Source organism: Bubalus kerabau, chromosome 9 (genome assembly GCF_029407905.1).
Source record: "Bubalus kerabau isolate K-KA32 ecotype Philippines breed swamp buffalo chromosome 9, PCC_UOA_SB_1v2, whole genome shotgun sequence".
NCBI lineage: Eukaryota > Metazoa > Chordata > Mammalia > Artiodactyla > Bovidae > Bubalus > Bubalus kerabau.
This window is the reverse complement of record NC_073632.1, coordinates 81,073,289-81,087,482: the sequence shown is the minus strand read 5'-3', so window position 1 is coordinate 81,087,482 and position 14,194 is coordinate 81,073,289. Positions and strand designations below refer to the sequence as shown.

The following is a 14,194-nucleotide window of genomic DNA, read 5'->3' as shown; positions in this document are numbered from 1 at the left end:
TATTTTTTTATTGTGATAAAATATTTATAATGGAAAGCTTGTCATTTTAACCGTTGTTAATACAGTCCAGTGTCATTAGAGTACACTCACCTTGTTGTGTAACCATCGACATCATCCACCCCCAGAACTTCTTCCTTATCCCAAACTCTGGACCCATTAAACAGTCACTCCTGCTATTATACTCTCTCCCATCCTCTGGAAACCACAGTTCTATTTTGTTTCTCTGTGAATTTGCCTGTTCTACATCCCTCGTGTAAGTGGAATTATACAATATTTGTCCTTTTGTGTCTGACTTGTTTCACTTAACATAATGCTTTTGAGGTTCATCCATGCTGTAGCATGTATCAGAGTTTTGTTTCTTTTTAAGACTGAATAATATTTCATTGTAAGTATATACCACTTTTTGTTTATCCATTCATCTGTTGATGGATATTTGGTCTGTTTCCATCTTTTGACAGATGTAAATGATGCTTCTATGAACATCGGCATACAAGTATCTGTTTGAGCTCCTGCTTTCAATTCTTTTGGGTATAAATCTAGGAGTGGAATTGCTTGATCATGTGGAAATTCTGTGTTTAACTCATGAGGAGCCACTAAACTTTTCCACAGCAGCTGTACCAATTTTGCATTCCTACCCAGCAGTACACAGGGGTTCTAATTTCTCCTCTGCCTCGTCAACATTTATTTTCCTTTCTTGTGCGTGGGGGGACGACTTTTTGTTTGTTGTTTATAACAGGTAAACTAATGATTTTGAAGGGTTGTATCATTGTGGTGTTTGATTTGTCTTTCCCTGATGGCTATTGATGTTGAGCATCTTTTCATTTTTTAAAAATATATTTTAGGTTTTAATTCCATATCAGTGTATCATTTGCAGATACCCTCTTCCATTCTGTGGGTTTACTTTTTACTCTTCTATCCTTTGATTCACAAAAACCCTAAACTTTGCTGATGTCCAGTTTATTAACACTCTCTTTTTCTTTTTTTGCTTTACTTTTGGTGTCATATCCAAAAAGTCATTGCCAGATTCAACACTAAGAAGATTTCCCCTTCTGTTTTCTTCTAAGAGTCTCATAGTTCTAGTCCTTTTATTTAGATCTGTGCACCATTTTGAGTTAATTTTTGTATATGGTATAAAGCTTCATCTTCATTCTGTTGGATCTCGATGTCCCATTTTCCCAGCACTATTTGTTGGAAAGACTGTTCTTTTCTGTTAGTGGTTTTGGCACCATTATTGCTGCTTAACCTATTTGATACTAATTTCCTTACATGTGAAACATGAGAAATAATAGCTAATATATAAGGTCATCAGTTAATTTCAGCTTTACCGTGTATTGGGCACCACTTTGAAATAACATTGTCTGGTTTTCCTCACTTCGTGACAAGGGACCTGAGGCTGGGGATATTGGGGGTAGAAGGGTGGGAAGGGTTACTACAGGACTTGTCCCAGCTCACATGCCTAGAAAGCATGGAGTAAGGATTCAAATTCATGTCTGCCTGACTTCAAAGCCTGTCTAAACATCCATTTAATACTTTAGTCTCATTATCCAACAATGAATAATATTACTGCTGAATGTTACACAGTTTCCCTTCCCTCGTTTTTATGATGAAATAGTTCACATTTGCTGAACATCCACTGTACCAGGCACTGTCTCTGATATTATTTCATTCTCATCATAACCATGTAAGGAAGGTTATGTAATTTACCCAGTTTCCACCATAGTGGTGGAGGAGCAATTGGAACCGCTTCCCATGACCTTACCCCTCGTGAGTTAAGGGACAGCCTGATGAGAGTGATAGGGCTTCAGGGAAGCAGCTGGAGATCCCGTGACTCCTGGCAATAGTTCCGAGGCTGATGTGATGCACTGTGAGTGCTAGAGTAGAAGGCCAGAGATGCTGCAGCCAACAACTTTTTTGTGTTACAATTCTTTTTTTAGGTGCTGTTACACTACCAAACCGTCAGTGAACCCGCTGTTATTAAAAGATTGATTAGTGTCTTAAACAAAAGCACTGGTGAAGTCACAAAGAAAAAGCCTAAGTAAGTGTTTTAATGTGTAAATAACAAACACAATATAAGTACATTTCTTACAGATGAATTCATTTGTATAATATTTCTCTTTGTGATAAGTGAATTCTCTTTATGAGAAGTCTATTTTAACTTGTTCCAGAAATCATTTTTTTAAAGGACTGGATGAAAACACAAAAACAAATAGTTAAGCTCCTATTTTAGGTAGGAATGCTTGATATAATTTCTGTTACATATGGTAGTGATGGGTGTGAATTATAAATAAAAATGTAAATATAAGTTTTTAACTATCAAGCCTGAGATACCGATGATGTAAAAATGAAGGCATTTAAAAAAATCAGTCTTACATTTTTGAAGATGAGTTTGATTTATGCCTAGCCACTTGTCCCAAATTCCAACTTGATTGTTCTTCTATACTATCTTGGTACCCCCTCGTGAGAATCATGCCCTGTGCTAAGAATACCTCAAGGAGAGAGTGACCTACACACTGTTTTTTTCCCACCTGGGAAGTGTCCTTTTTTCCTCCTTAAATTCGCCTGGTGCCTTGGGCTGAGGTGATCACAAGTCGGTCCCCTCTGATTACCGTTAGTATCTGTGTCTACGTGTGGACAATTCCCCTTTGGCTGGGATAGGCTTGGGATTTTTCAGAAGACGTGCTTCCTGAGAACCTTGAGTTTCTTACTCTAATTCAACTAAAGACTGACCACAGTTTGGCTTGGCTGGTTCAGCATTGGGGTTTTCCTTACTTCAGCCCTATGGGGAATCCCACCGAAAATCCCCTTTTTTAAGTCCTGGGGTATTCCTCCTCATTTGCACCTGTGTAAGAGGCCAAGGTGGTTAGAGGGTTAATTTAGGGTTGGTTGCAAGTAGAAGATAGAACTTCACACTACTCTAACACCCATGTTTGTTCTCCATTAGTTAGAAAAAGGAGGCTACTTACCGCCTCTTTTAAAGATAGTTCTTTATTTTTAACCTGAGTCTCTAGCTTCTAGCGTGAGCGCCTGCCATAACGTACTGAGAATTGTCATAAAACTAATCATGACTGATGTTTCTTGAGGACCACTTTTTTCTTGGTTCTGTCATAAGTGCTTTTGTGTGGTTTACATTCTCAGCTACAGTGTGAATAATTATTACTATGTTTCCCATTTTTCAGGTAAGGAAACTGAGGCTTAGATTGTATAACGTGTTCAAGATCATAAAGCTAGCAAGTGGCAGGCTCAAGATTCTAATCCAGTCAGTTTGTTCACATAAATTATATTTTTTGGCAGGAACTAGGCTGTTGGACTGAGATATAAGTGATTTGGAAAGTTCTCAATCTGATACTGACTCATCAGATCTAATCCTGAATTTTCCTCTCCCTGCTCCTGCTGCAGAGTCCTAGCTCAGTGATGCTGGCACTAGGTCTTAATATATTATCATGCTAGTTTTTCCAATCACCATATCTGTAGCTTTGTCCTTTTACTTTGCACCAACATCATTTAGGCTTTCTGCTTTTCTTCCACTTCAGGCATGTTGTAGACTCAGTTGACTTATATGGGATGGAGTCGGACTTTCTAGAACCAAGTCTAACTGCAAATTATGAATATGTTAAATGTTCACCATCCTAACAAATGGGACCTTAAGCTGAAATTGCCCAAAACCAGTATTTAGAATTTTTGGCATTCTTTTTTGGAAACCTTGGTTTATTCTATCTTTCTGTCCCTAAAGCAGTCTTTCAGAAGGGGAGTTTTTGATTGCTGTCCTCTAGCCTTCAAGAATACATCAAAATTGAATTAGAGAATGTTTCAAAATGTCCCCTTTGGGTTCTACTTCTTTTAGTAAGCTGGTGGGGCCCATGCACAAGGATTTTTATTTGTTTGCTTATTTGTGTGGAGCTGTTTATGGTCAGGCCCATGCCTCATCTGCCTTCATTTCCTACAAACAGCATGTTGTGGGAAAATCTTATGTGTTTTTATCTTGAACCTCTGTTAAAGAACCACTCTTCCCAGGTGAGAAAAGAGAGAATAGGGAAGGAGAGAGAACGCTCAGGTAGTGTGTTGGCACTAGGAAAGTGTCCTCTTTAAAGATAACTTTTTAACACATAATCTACCAATTAGGACTTTACTGGGGAAGACATAGGACATTGCATTCCACTTTTAAAATGCAAATGCATCATTTTCTTTAATTTCATGAGGAAATGAAAGAGAAGGCTTTTGTGCAGAGGTCCTGAGCATTTTAGAGTATAGGATCCTTGAAGGGGTAGAGAGTTGTATTTGGAGGATTGTTTATAAAAAATATGTGTATATGTATGTATGTGTGTATATATATGTGCATACACATGTATGAACTAGCTAATAATTCTTAAATCTAGAACTACTCTTCTCATTTTTTTCAACTAACCACCCCAAATTTAAAAGCATATATTTTCATTTAAAGAAAATCCCTTTTTTCTTTTTAAGTTTTTTAAAAAACTAAGTTGATTTATAGATGGAATGTGAAATGTTTATTTTGCAGGTTTGAATTACATTTTTTACCTCTATTAGATACCCATTGGTTTCTTTTATTTTATTTTTCATGATAGATTGTTGACCAAAGGCCAGAATGCATTAGTGGAGCTACAGACACAAAGACCAGTGGCTCTTGAGCTGTACAAAGACTTTAAAGAGCTGGGGAGATTTATGCTGCGCTACAGCGGTTCTACCATAGCTGCTGGTGTAGTGACTGAGGTATTTTAAAGTGACTGATTATGTGTCCATGGTTATTATGTCTTTTCTTTTTCTACTTTTTAAGAATGATTCCTGAGATTTTATGGCCTAAGGGGAACAGTTATGATATATTAGAACAGCATTTTAAAAATTATATTAAAAATTAAAAGAATGATGAGAAGAAAATATTTGGTCTTAGATCTTCTCATAATAAGACTTCCAGATTGTCTTCTCCACCAGTAAAATTATTGCTCAATATTAAAGGAAATCCATTGAAAAATAGATCTGTAAGTATGCAATACAAATCATGAAAATATAGACTTTAAGAGTCAGTTAATTGGGGGTAGTGGTTTTGTTTAACAGAAGCACCCTCCTTACTTTTTTCTTTAAATAACTAGCTCTTAATGCATTCATTCAGGAAGTTCAGTTAACATACCAGTAGTGTTTCTGAAACATACCTAATCTGTAAGGATAAGGTAAGGTACAGCTGAGTTTTGGAGAAGATAGCCAGAAATGAACCAGAATTTCATTAACTTTAATTTTCTTCCACAGTATGATATGTTAATATAGATCTTATGAAGATGAGCGTGCCTCATTTTATTACACTTTGAAGATATTGCATTCTTTTAGAAATAAAGGTTTATGGCAACTTTGCCTCAAGCAAGTCTATAGGCACAATTTTCCCAACAGCATTTGCTCACTTCATGTCTCTGTTTCACATTTTGGTAATTCTTGAGATGTTTCAGACTTTTGCATTATTTGTTATCTTTGTTGAGCTTCCCTGGTGGCTCAGATGGTTAAGAATCTGCCTTAATGCAGGAGACCTGAATTCAATCCCTGGGTTGGGAAGATCCTCTGGAGAAGGAAATGGCCACCCACTCCAATATTCTTGCCTGGAGAATTCCATGGACAGACAAGCCTGGTGGGCTGCAGTCCATGGAATCACAAAGAGTTGGACACAACAGTGACTTCAACACTCACTTGCATTATATTTGTTATGGGTACCTGTGATCAGTAATCTTTGATGTTGCTGTTACAAAAAAAAAATATGACTCACCCAAGGCTCGGTTGATGATTAGCAATTTTTAGCAATGAAGTGTTTTTAAGTTAAGGTATGTAGATTTTTTTTTTTAACATAATGCTATTACACTCTTAATAGACTATAACATAGTATAAATGTAACTTTTCTATGCAGTGGGAAACCAAAAAAAATTCCCATGACTCACTTTATTGTGATTCTCACTTTATTGAAGTGGTCTGAGATCAAACCCACAATATCTCTGAGGTACGCATGTATTTTTAAAAGGGGCTTCATTACTTCATATGATTGTTTTCTGCATAAAAATTACTCACCTCATTTAACTGGATGGATACTTTTGACATGGGATTCATGTTGCATCAAAATTCAGTTATACATACCTGTGTCAGATAGAAGGCTCTGGAGTTAAACATAAGCCCAAGTTGAGTTATTGCTGTACTAATTCCTAGCTGCAGAAGCATAGCATTTCTCCTGTCATTGATTCATCTATGAAAACAGGGTAATAGAATCTACTTTCTGGAGTTGTGAAATGAAATGATCTGTATAAAGCACTTGGCACAGTGATTGGCATTTAGAAAGAATTCAGTAAATGTTACCTAATATCGTTGTCATTTAATTTGTCAAAACATTCTTTATAAAAGAGCATTCTAAAAATAAGGTGGAGTTTCTTGTAAAAAATAATGGAGAGATAGAAAATCTCAAATAACATGACTAGGAAAGGAGAAAAGTTGCAGGAAAAACAAAAGTTCTATCTGTAATAATAGAATAATAGTAATAGTATAATAATAATAGTAATAATGATTACTCCACTGCCATTTTCCTTTTGTTTTGTTGTTGGTGGTTCCTTTTGTGTAATGTGATTGGTTAAATTATAGCAAATACTTTTTTTTCTTTTACAGATAAAAGATTGATGGGTCAGAATTTCTACCATGTTTCTAAATGTAATGAGATAGTTAACCTCTGTTTTGAAAGAATCCAGTTACTCAGTTAAAGCAACAATGTGCAATTGATATTTTTTTTAAAGTGAGAGAGAAAATTAAAGCTATGATCAACCACAAAGAAGTATTCATCAGCCCTACAAAAATTTCAAGTTGCCAACTGACAAAGAAAGGCTAATACTGCACTTTGATTTTAAAAACTAGCTTTTTCCTTTGAAATATTAGTAATGGATTTACCTTACTGAGATTTATGGAAGCCATCAGAAGTATGTTAGAAGACATTGAATCATCATGAAGTGAACTCTACTTTCAGCCAAACTACAAATGTTTACAGTTTTCTCTTCTGATTTCAACTCTACAAGACATGTTTTTAAGGACAAATAGCTAAAATGGATTATTGAGGTAGTTAATATTTGAACTGAATAGTTTTTTAGTTAACTCTAAGAAAAGATTTGTTGAAGGTTATAATTAAGGTATTTGGTGTTGAGCATAAGAGTATTCTTCCTTCAGCAAGCAACCATTTGAAAGCTTAGTTTGGAATTAGTGGAAATTGTTCCTTTGGTAACAGAAATAATATTTAAGTTGTAAAGCTAGCTAATAAAATGTCTTAGTTTAAGCATAACAACAAAACGTGTTCTGGTTTCATTGATGTTTATGAGATTTCCAAGTAGGGCTTGGGTTTCATGGGGATCTTTTTTGCCTATGAGTTTCCCGACTCTTTCATGTGAATTCTTGCTTTTTATCCTAACAGAGCAAATTTAATCTCATCCATTTCTAACCATAACTTTATTTTTCCCATTCTCACTTCCATAATTCCATGTATAATGACTTCATCTTGTATACATTATAGATCATAAGTCCCCTATGAGTAAGAGTCATGTTTTTCTTTAAAGTTTGAGCAGACTCCAAGATATATTTAGTGAGCAAGTATTCATTGAGCTCCCTCCTGGGTACAATTGCTTTGGAGTACATTTTGTCCTCAGCTGAGCCTGGGACCCTGATCTGATGGACCATATGATAGAATTTTTTTTTTTACTGGGAAATGATGTAATTTGTATATCGATGGCTTACCATATTCAATAGCATTTCTTCTTAATTGAAGAGTAAGTCTGGTAAGATGTACAGACCATAAATGTGCTGCTTGTGGACCATCATAAGATGGGCACATTTTTTTACTGAAAAATATATGTGTAGCTGTGACGAGAGTAAACTTAACTAAGGCAAGAAAGTGTTTTGTTTATACACTATGTTAATCAGAAATTTAACAGATACATCTGACAGAATGGCTCAGCAGGTAAAGCATCTGCCTGCAATGTAGGAGACACCAGAGACATGGGTTTGATCCCTGGGTTGGAAAGATCCCCTAGAGAAGGAAATTTCTATCCACTCCAGTATTCTTGCCTGAAAAATCCCATGACAGAGAAACGTAGCAAGCTACAGTCCAAAGGGTCGCAAAGAGTCAGACAACTGAGTGACTAAGCACACTATGGATAATCTGATGGAAACCTGACTTTAAGTGAATCAAGCAAAAAAGAAAGACTAGCAGAGCCCTGGTTTTTCAGCAGTAGCCCTGGCTTTCAGCCCTAGCCTTGCTTGAGTCACAGAGTCATACAAAAACTTATATGTACTCTCCCTTTTCCAGTGTGGGTTTTACCCACAGACTCCATACGGAACCCCTGTAGTTCCACATTTAGATCCTCAGACCCTCCATCAAGCACACAGACAGGCTAAAACATGTCTTTTCCAGAAGGCCTAAAAACATCTTACCATTGACTGTAATTATGTTTAATTTCTTTCCTTGGAGCATCCTTTGGATATGATGTAAATCTCATCCAAAGCACATAGCTGAAGATTGTGGAAGGGATGGAAGGAAATTCAGGATGCTATGAGGAAGGGGAAATGGATTGGGGAGCGGGGGGAGGGGTGGGATGCAAAAACAGACATCCGCTCTGTATCATAGATAAGGGCACGATAGTATAGCATTAAGATTTTTAAGTAAAAGTTTAGCATAAAACAATCGTAACAGTAGTAGAAATGAGTTTATTTCTTCATTCAGTTGTGATAGAGTGATCCTTTTATTTACATTATGTTTATATGAATTGTTGAGGGGGTGGTGATATTAAGAGGACCCACTGTGGCAGGTTAGTGACAGGGTGTCCAGCAAGCATGCTCAAGCTTGGTTTGGTCTGAAATCCTTCCCCTGAGATTTACCCATACAAAATAGTATGTTCATTTTGGGTCATTTTGCTTCAGGTACTTCTTGTCTCTGCTTCTCCTTCCTATTTATGGTCACTCTTTCTTCACATAAGTGGCTTTATCCTCTTAACTCTTCATGGGTCTCCACTGGATCAGTTGCCTGTTTGGTAACTGGGCTTGAAAAGATTTTGGATCCACAGTTTGACTTGATAGTGTTTTTCCACATGTTCATTCTTGAATTTTAGAAACTCGAATATTGGTTTAGAAAACAACTTATGGACATAGTCCTTTTTTTCTCCCGTGAATACACAAACTAGTAATTTTAACCATTGCTAAAATGTAATCATTCACTCTGGAAAATTTGGAAAATAAAGAAAAGTAGAAGGAAGAATAAAATTGACTCATAGTTGCTACTGCTACTGCTAAGTCGCTTCAGTTGTGTCCGACTCTGTGCGACCCCATAGATGGCAGCCCACCAGGCTCTGCTGTCCCTGGGATTCTCCAGGCAAGAACACTGGAGAGGGTTGCCATTTCCTTCTCCAGTGCATGAAAGTGAAAAGTGAAAGTGAAGTCGCTCAGTCGTGTCTGACTCTTCGAGACCCCATGGACTGCAGCCTACCAGGCTCCTCCTTCCATGGGATTTTCCAGGCAAGAGTACTGGAGTGGGGTGCCATTGCCTTCTCCATAAGTATTGCCTAAATATTACTGCTGCTAAAGTTTTGATGTATTTCTTTTCTGTCTCTCATGCATACTTTTTTTGGAGTTGTGATCATTAGTCAGGCTCTTTTCATTTTATAACGTAATCAGGATATTTTTTTTGATAGAAATATAACTTTAAAAATTATTTAAAAATATAAAATTACAAACATCAATGTATAGGAGTTAGTCAAGATTATGGTCTTGTTCAGTTACTAAGTCGTGTCTGATTCTTTGCAACCTCATAGACTGTAGCATGCCAGGCTCCTCTGTTCTCCACTATCTCCCAGAGTTTGCTCAAATTCATGTGCGTTCAGTTGCTAAGGCTATCTAACTATCTCATCCTCTGCCACCCCCTTCACTCAATCTTTCCCAACATCAGGGTCTTTTCCAATGAGGAAGCTCTTCACATCAGGTGGCCAAAGTATTGGAGCTTCAGCAACAGTCAAGAGTTATAAAAAGCTTCTAGATAAGAATACTCAATAAAAATTACTGGGTCACTGTTTTCCAACTTCCCTCTAAAACATCCAGAAAAATCTGTAAATACAAAAACATTCCTTCTTTCCTCCCTGGTGTGAGTTTGCCTTATTCCAGGCACAGAAGAGAGCTCTGCAGCTTAGGTCTTTGTGGGGCTGACAGTTCAGCCAGGGGGTCTTGGTACTACAAACTGCAAGTGAGAATTAATGTATGAAGGCATTTAGGAGGAATGCACCCTAAGGACAATGCAGGAGGGACTAGGTGAAGAGGGGAGTCCGTTAACATTGAAGTAAGATTGTACTTAACATAAGAGAGCCTCTTGTGTTAAAGTAATCCAACCTGTAAATCACAATCTATGACCAGTTCAGAATTAGTGGAGGGAAACAGGTCATGTTTTGCATTGGCAAAATCATCCAAGAATGCAGCTTTTAGACACACAGCAGCAACTTAGGATCCCACCAACACTGAAAACCATCCTTTAGAACCCACCCACCTCCAGGAACAAGAGCCACGCCAGTGAGAATCTTAACAGTGGGGCCACAGCCGGCACAAGTCAGCAGAACCACCCTGATGTGATGGACGGTCCAAGTGGCAAGACGAGGAGGCCGGCAATGACCCTCGTTGAAGATACTTAAAGCCCTTCTTAGAGGGCCCAGGATCTTACTGGCAGAGCAAAAGTAGAATGGATCAAGTAATTTACAGCCGGGTTCTTTGAAAATTCCAAAGGTATTCAGAACTTTTAAAAGGAAAAATATATAGACTCACTAGGGATGAGATGAACCATGTAACCATATATAATAATAATTAATCAGAGCACTGTGGAACATTAGGTCCTGATCCTGTGTTCCAGCTCATCGCCCCTTTCTCAGGGAGCCCCTGGCCTCTGACTAGTGTAAGGAAGATGGGCTACTATTAATATGTGCTTCCATGGGACCTGTCTCTCAGGATACTTTCAGGGTTCAATTGTATATTGGTTTGTATGATTAGTTATTGTCTTCTCCTTCCACTGAAAGGTAAGTTCCAAGAGGAAAGAGACCTGTTTTCCTTCTGATTCTGTTTCAGCAACTAGTGTGGTGCTGCTTATGTGCAATTGTTAAATGAATTAAAAGAATTTATCCTGGTGGTAATGTTGTCAGTGATTCTCATTTCTTTGCATCTGTATTGTCAGAGGATTACAAGCTTTTATTTCTATTATAATGCTGTGTATGAAGGGGCTATTTTTATATAGTGAAGGAAAAAGAAAATCTGTTAGAAGCAAACTTTAAAGCTGCTCTTGTCTGCCATCTTGCCTGGTGAACCACAGCCCAAATTTGATGTCTTTCCTAAACTGGGGTGACCCTCTTGAGCCTGGAAGATTCTAATGTGCTTGCATTTCAGAAAGGTAATAATGAGCAATCAACTGGCTGCTAAGGATTCTCCTAGCTCTCAGGTGGACTGTGAGATGGGGTGGGTAACTGACACATTAGTACTTTTAAATTCTGGGCTTGGGTATATTTCTATTTAAAGATGGTTCAAAAATCATGCTTAATATGTAACAGACCTGCAGTTAAAATCTGTAGTAACTGAGCACATGCAGACAAAAACCTTTCAGGTGGATTGCAGGACCCAAAAGTTTTCTTTCAATAACTGGTACACGGTGTCTATAAGATGTAAGGAGATATTGATGAGTTGAGAAAAGGATCAGGACAGGTTAGAAGAGACTACATGGAGCCTAAATCATAATAGTAAAATTTAAATATTCAACGAAGGCTGTAAAATAGATAACAGTTGCAGGAAAATTGACAGTACAGAAGTTGTCCTTGAAAACCACTCCTAGAATGCAGATAGTGAAAATAATGAACAGGGAAACCCAAGATTGCACCATATTTTATGTAAAACATCACAAAAGAATTACAACCAGATTAAACAAGCCTTGGGAACAATACAAAATTCTCCCAAAATTCATCTTCAAAGAAACAAAAAATTAGCCTTAGATTTTCCTACAATACTAAATTCCAAAATAAAGAAGGACACAGAAGCTGAATACATAAAACTAAAGGGACTGTAACCCCCACATTGATTATTCAGCTATGACATTATTTATAGGTTCAGGTAAGAATCTCAAAAGATGTCCTGGGAGAGGGGTGAGGGATTGGGGAGGCAGGATTTAAAATGCTGAGATCATAAAGAAGTACCTCACAACTTAGATTGGGGATATTATGGTAGACAATTCCTTAGCAAGCATATGTTGATGCCCATCATTTATGGATGTCATCAAAGGCCACAGGACACAACTATACTCAAAATTATTTTAATGACACTTGTCACAGAGACCACACGCTATGGAGTCTAGGTACTTCACAATAAGAAGGTGTAAAGAACTGAGCACATGTAGGTAATTAGGAGGGAGGGCTCAAGTGAACAATGGTTTCTTCTGGGTTGGGCACTGTCAGAAAGTGGAGAGGAATTCTGTAGTTGATCAACTTGCATCAAGGAGTAGAAGAAAGGAACAAGGTAAAGCAGCAGCAGTCATCCACGTTAGCCACAAGAGGGCGTTAATCTACTCAGGCGTGGCTGCTGCAGCTGCTGCTGCTGCGGCTGCGTCGCTTCAGTCGTGTCCGACTCTGTGCGACCTCATAGACGGCAGCCCCCCAGGCTCCCCCGTCCCTGGGATTCTCCAGGCAAGAACACTGGAGTGGGTTGCCATTTCCTTCTCCAATGCAGGAAAGTGAAAAGTGAAAGTGAAGTCGCTCAGTCGTGTCCGACTCTTAGCGACCCCATGGACTGCAGCCCACCAGCAGGCGTGTCTAGTGTTGGTTAACTCACTTCATCAGGAGCGCAGAATAACCTTGTCTGATGTCAGAGATTTAAGAATTAGCAGTGTCCAATAGGAGAACACCATGGCCCAGCTGTGAGTGCCAGGTCAGCTTTTAGCTTTCAGAAGATCCCACTTCTCTTATATTGAAACCACTTAAATTAATAGTGAAATAAATGAAATAAATATAACACTGTTTACAAAAGCCAAGACATGGAAACAACCTAAATGCCCATCGAGTAATAAATGAATAAAGATGTGGTATGCACACATGATGGAATATCACTCCACCATAGAAAAGAGTGAAATAATGCCCTTTGCAGCAATACGGATGGACCTAGAAATGAGTGAAGTATTAAATAAGACAGCAAAAGACAAATACCATATAATATCACTCATGTGAAATCTAAAAAAGTGATACAAATGAATTTATTTACAAACAGATCCACAAAACAAACTTAAGGGAAGGGGGGGGAGGGATGAATTGGAAATTAACAGATACACATTTCAGTTCAGTCGCTCAGTTGTGCCCGACTCTTTGTGACCCCATGGACTGCAGCACGCCAGGCCTCCATGTCCATCACTAACTCCCAGAGTTCACCCAAACTCATGTCCATTGAGTCAGTGATGCCATCCAACCATCTCATCCTCTATTGTCCCCTTCTCCTGCCTTCAATCTTTCCCAGCATCAGGGTCTTTTCCAATGAGTCAGCTCTTCAAATCAGGTGGCCAAAGTACTGGAGCTTCAGCTTCAACATCAGTCCTTCCAGTGAATATTCAGGACTGATTTCCTTTAGGATGGACTGGTTGGATCTCCTTGCAGTCCAAGGGACTCTCAAGAGTCTTCAACACCACATTTCAAAAGCATCAATTCTTCGGCGCTCAGCTTTCTTTATAGTCCAACTCTCAGTAGTTATCCATACATAACTACTGGAAAAACCATAGCCTTGACTAGCCAGACCTTTGTTGGCAAAGTACTGTCTCTGCTTTCTAATATGCTGTCTAGGTTGGTCATAACTTTCCTTCCAAGGAGTAAGCACTTTTTAATTTCATGGCTGCAGTCACAATTTGCAATGATTTTGGAGCCCCCCAAAATAAAGTCTGTCACTGGTTCCACTGTTTCTCCATCTATTTGCCATGAAGTGATGGGACCGGATGCCCTGATCTTAGTTTTCTGAATGTTGAGCTTTAAGCCAACTTTTTCACTCTCCTCTTTCACTTTAATCAAGAGGTTCTTGAGTTCTTCTTCACTTTCTGCCATAATGGTTGTATCTGAGGTTATTGATATTTCTCCCAGCAATCTTGATTCCAGCTTGTGCTTCTTCCAGCCCAGCGTTTCTCATGATG

General features: G+C 38.2%; 1 protein-coding gene across 5 annotated transcripts in view; it reads left to right on the top strand.

Annotated features, from left to right (window-relative positions):
• Window positions 1–7,314, top strand: part of HBS1L (HBS1 like translational GTPase) — an 87,198-nt gene extending 79,884 nt beyond the window's left edge. For 2 of the 5 annotated variants that reach the window (XM_055535689.1, XM_055535688.1), the window contains exons 16-18: window positions 1,935–2,035; window positions 4,584–4,728; window positions 6,646–7,314. In XM_055535689.1, the coding sequence (XP_055391664.1) occupies window positions 1,935–2,035; window positions 4,584–4,728; window positions 6,646–6,657 (258 nt within the window). In that variant the 3' untranslated portion in view covers window positions 6,658–7,314. Of the gene's footprint in view, window positions 1–1,934; window positions 2,036–4,583; window positions 4,729–6,645 lie in introns of those variants that run through there. The other 3 variants (XR_008698349.1, XM_055535690.1, XM_055535693.1) reach the window with 2 other exon arrangements.
• The last annotated feature ends 6,880 nt before the right edge of the window (window positions 7,315–14,194 follow it).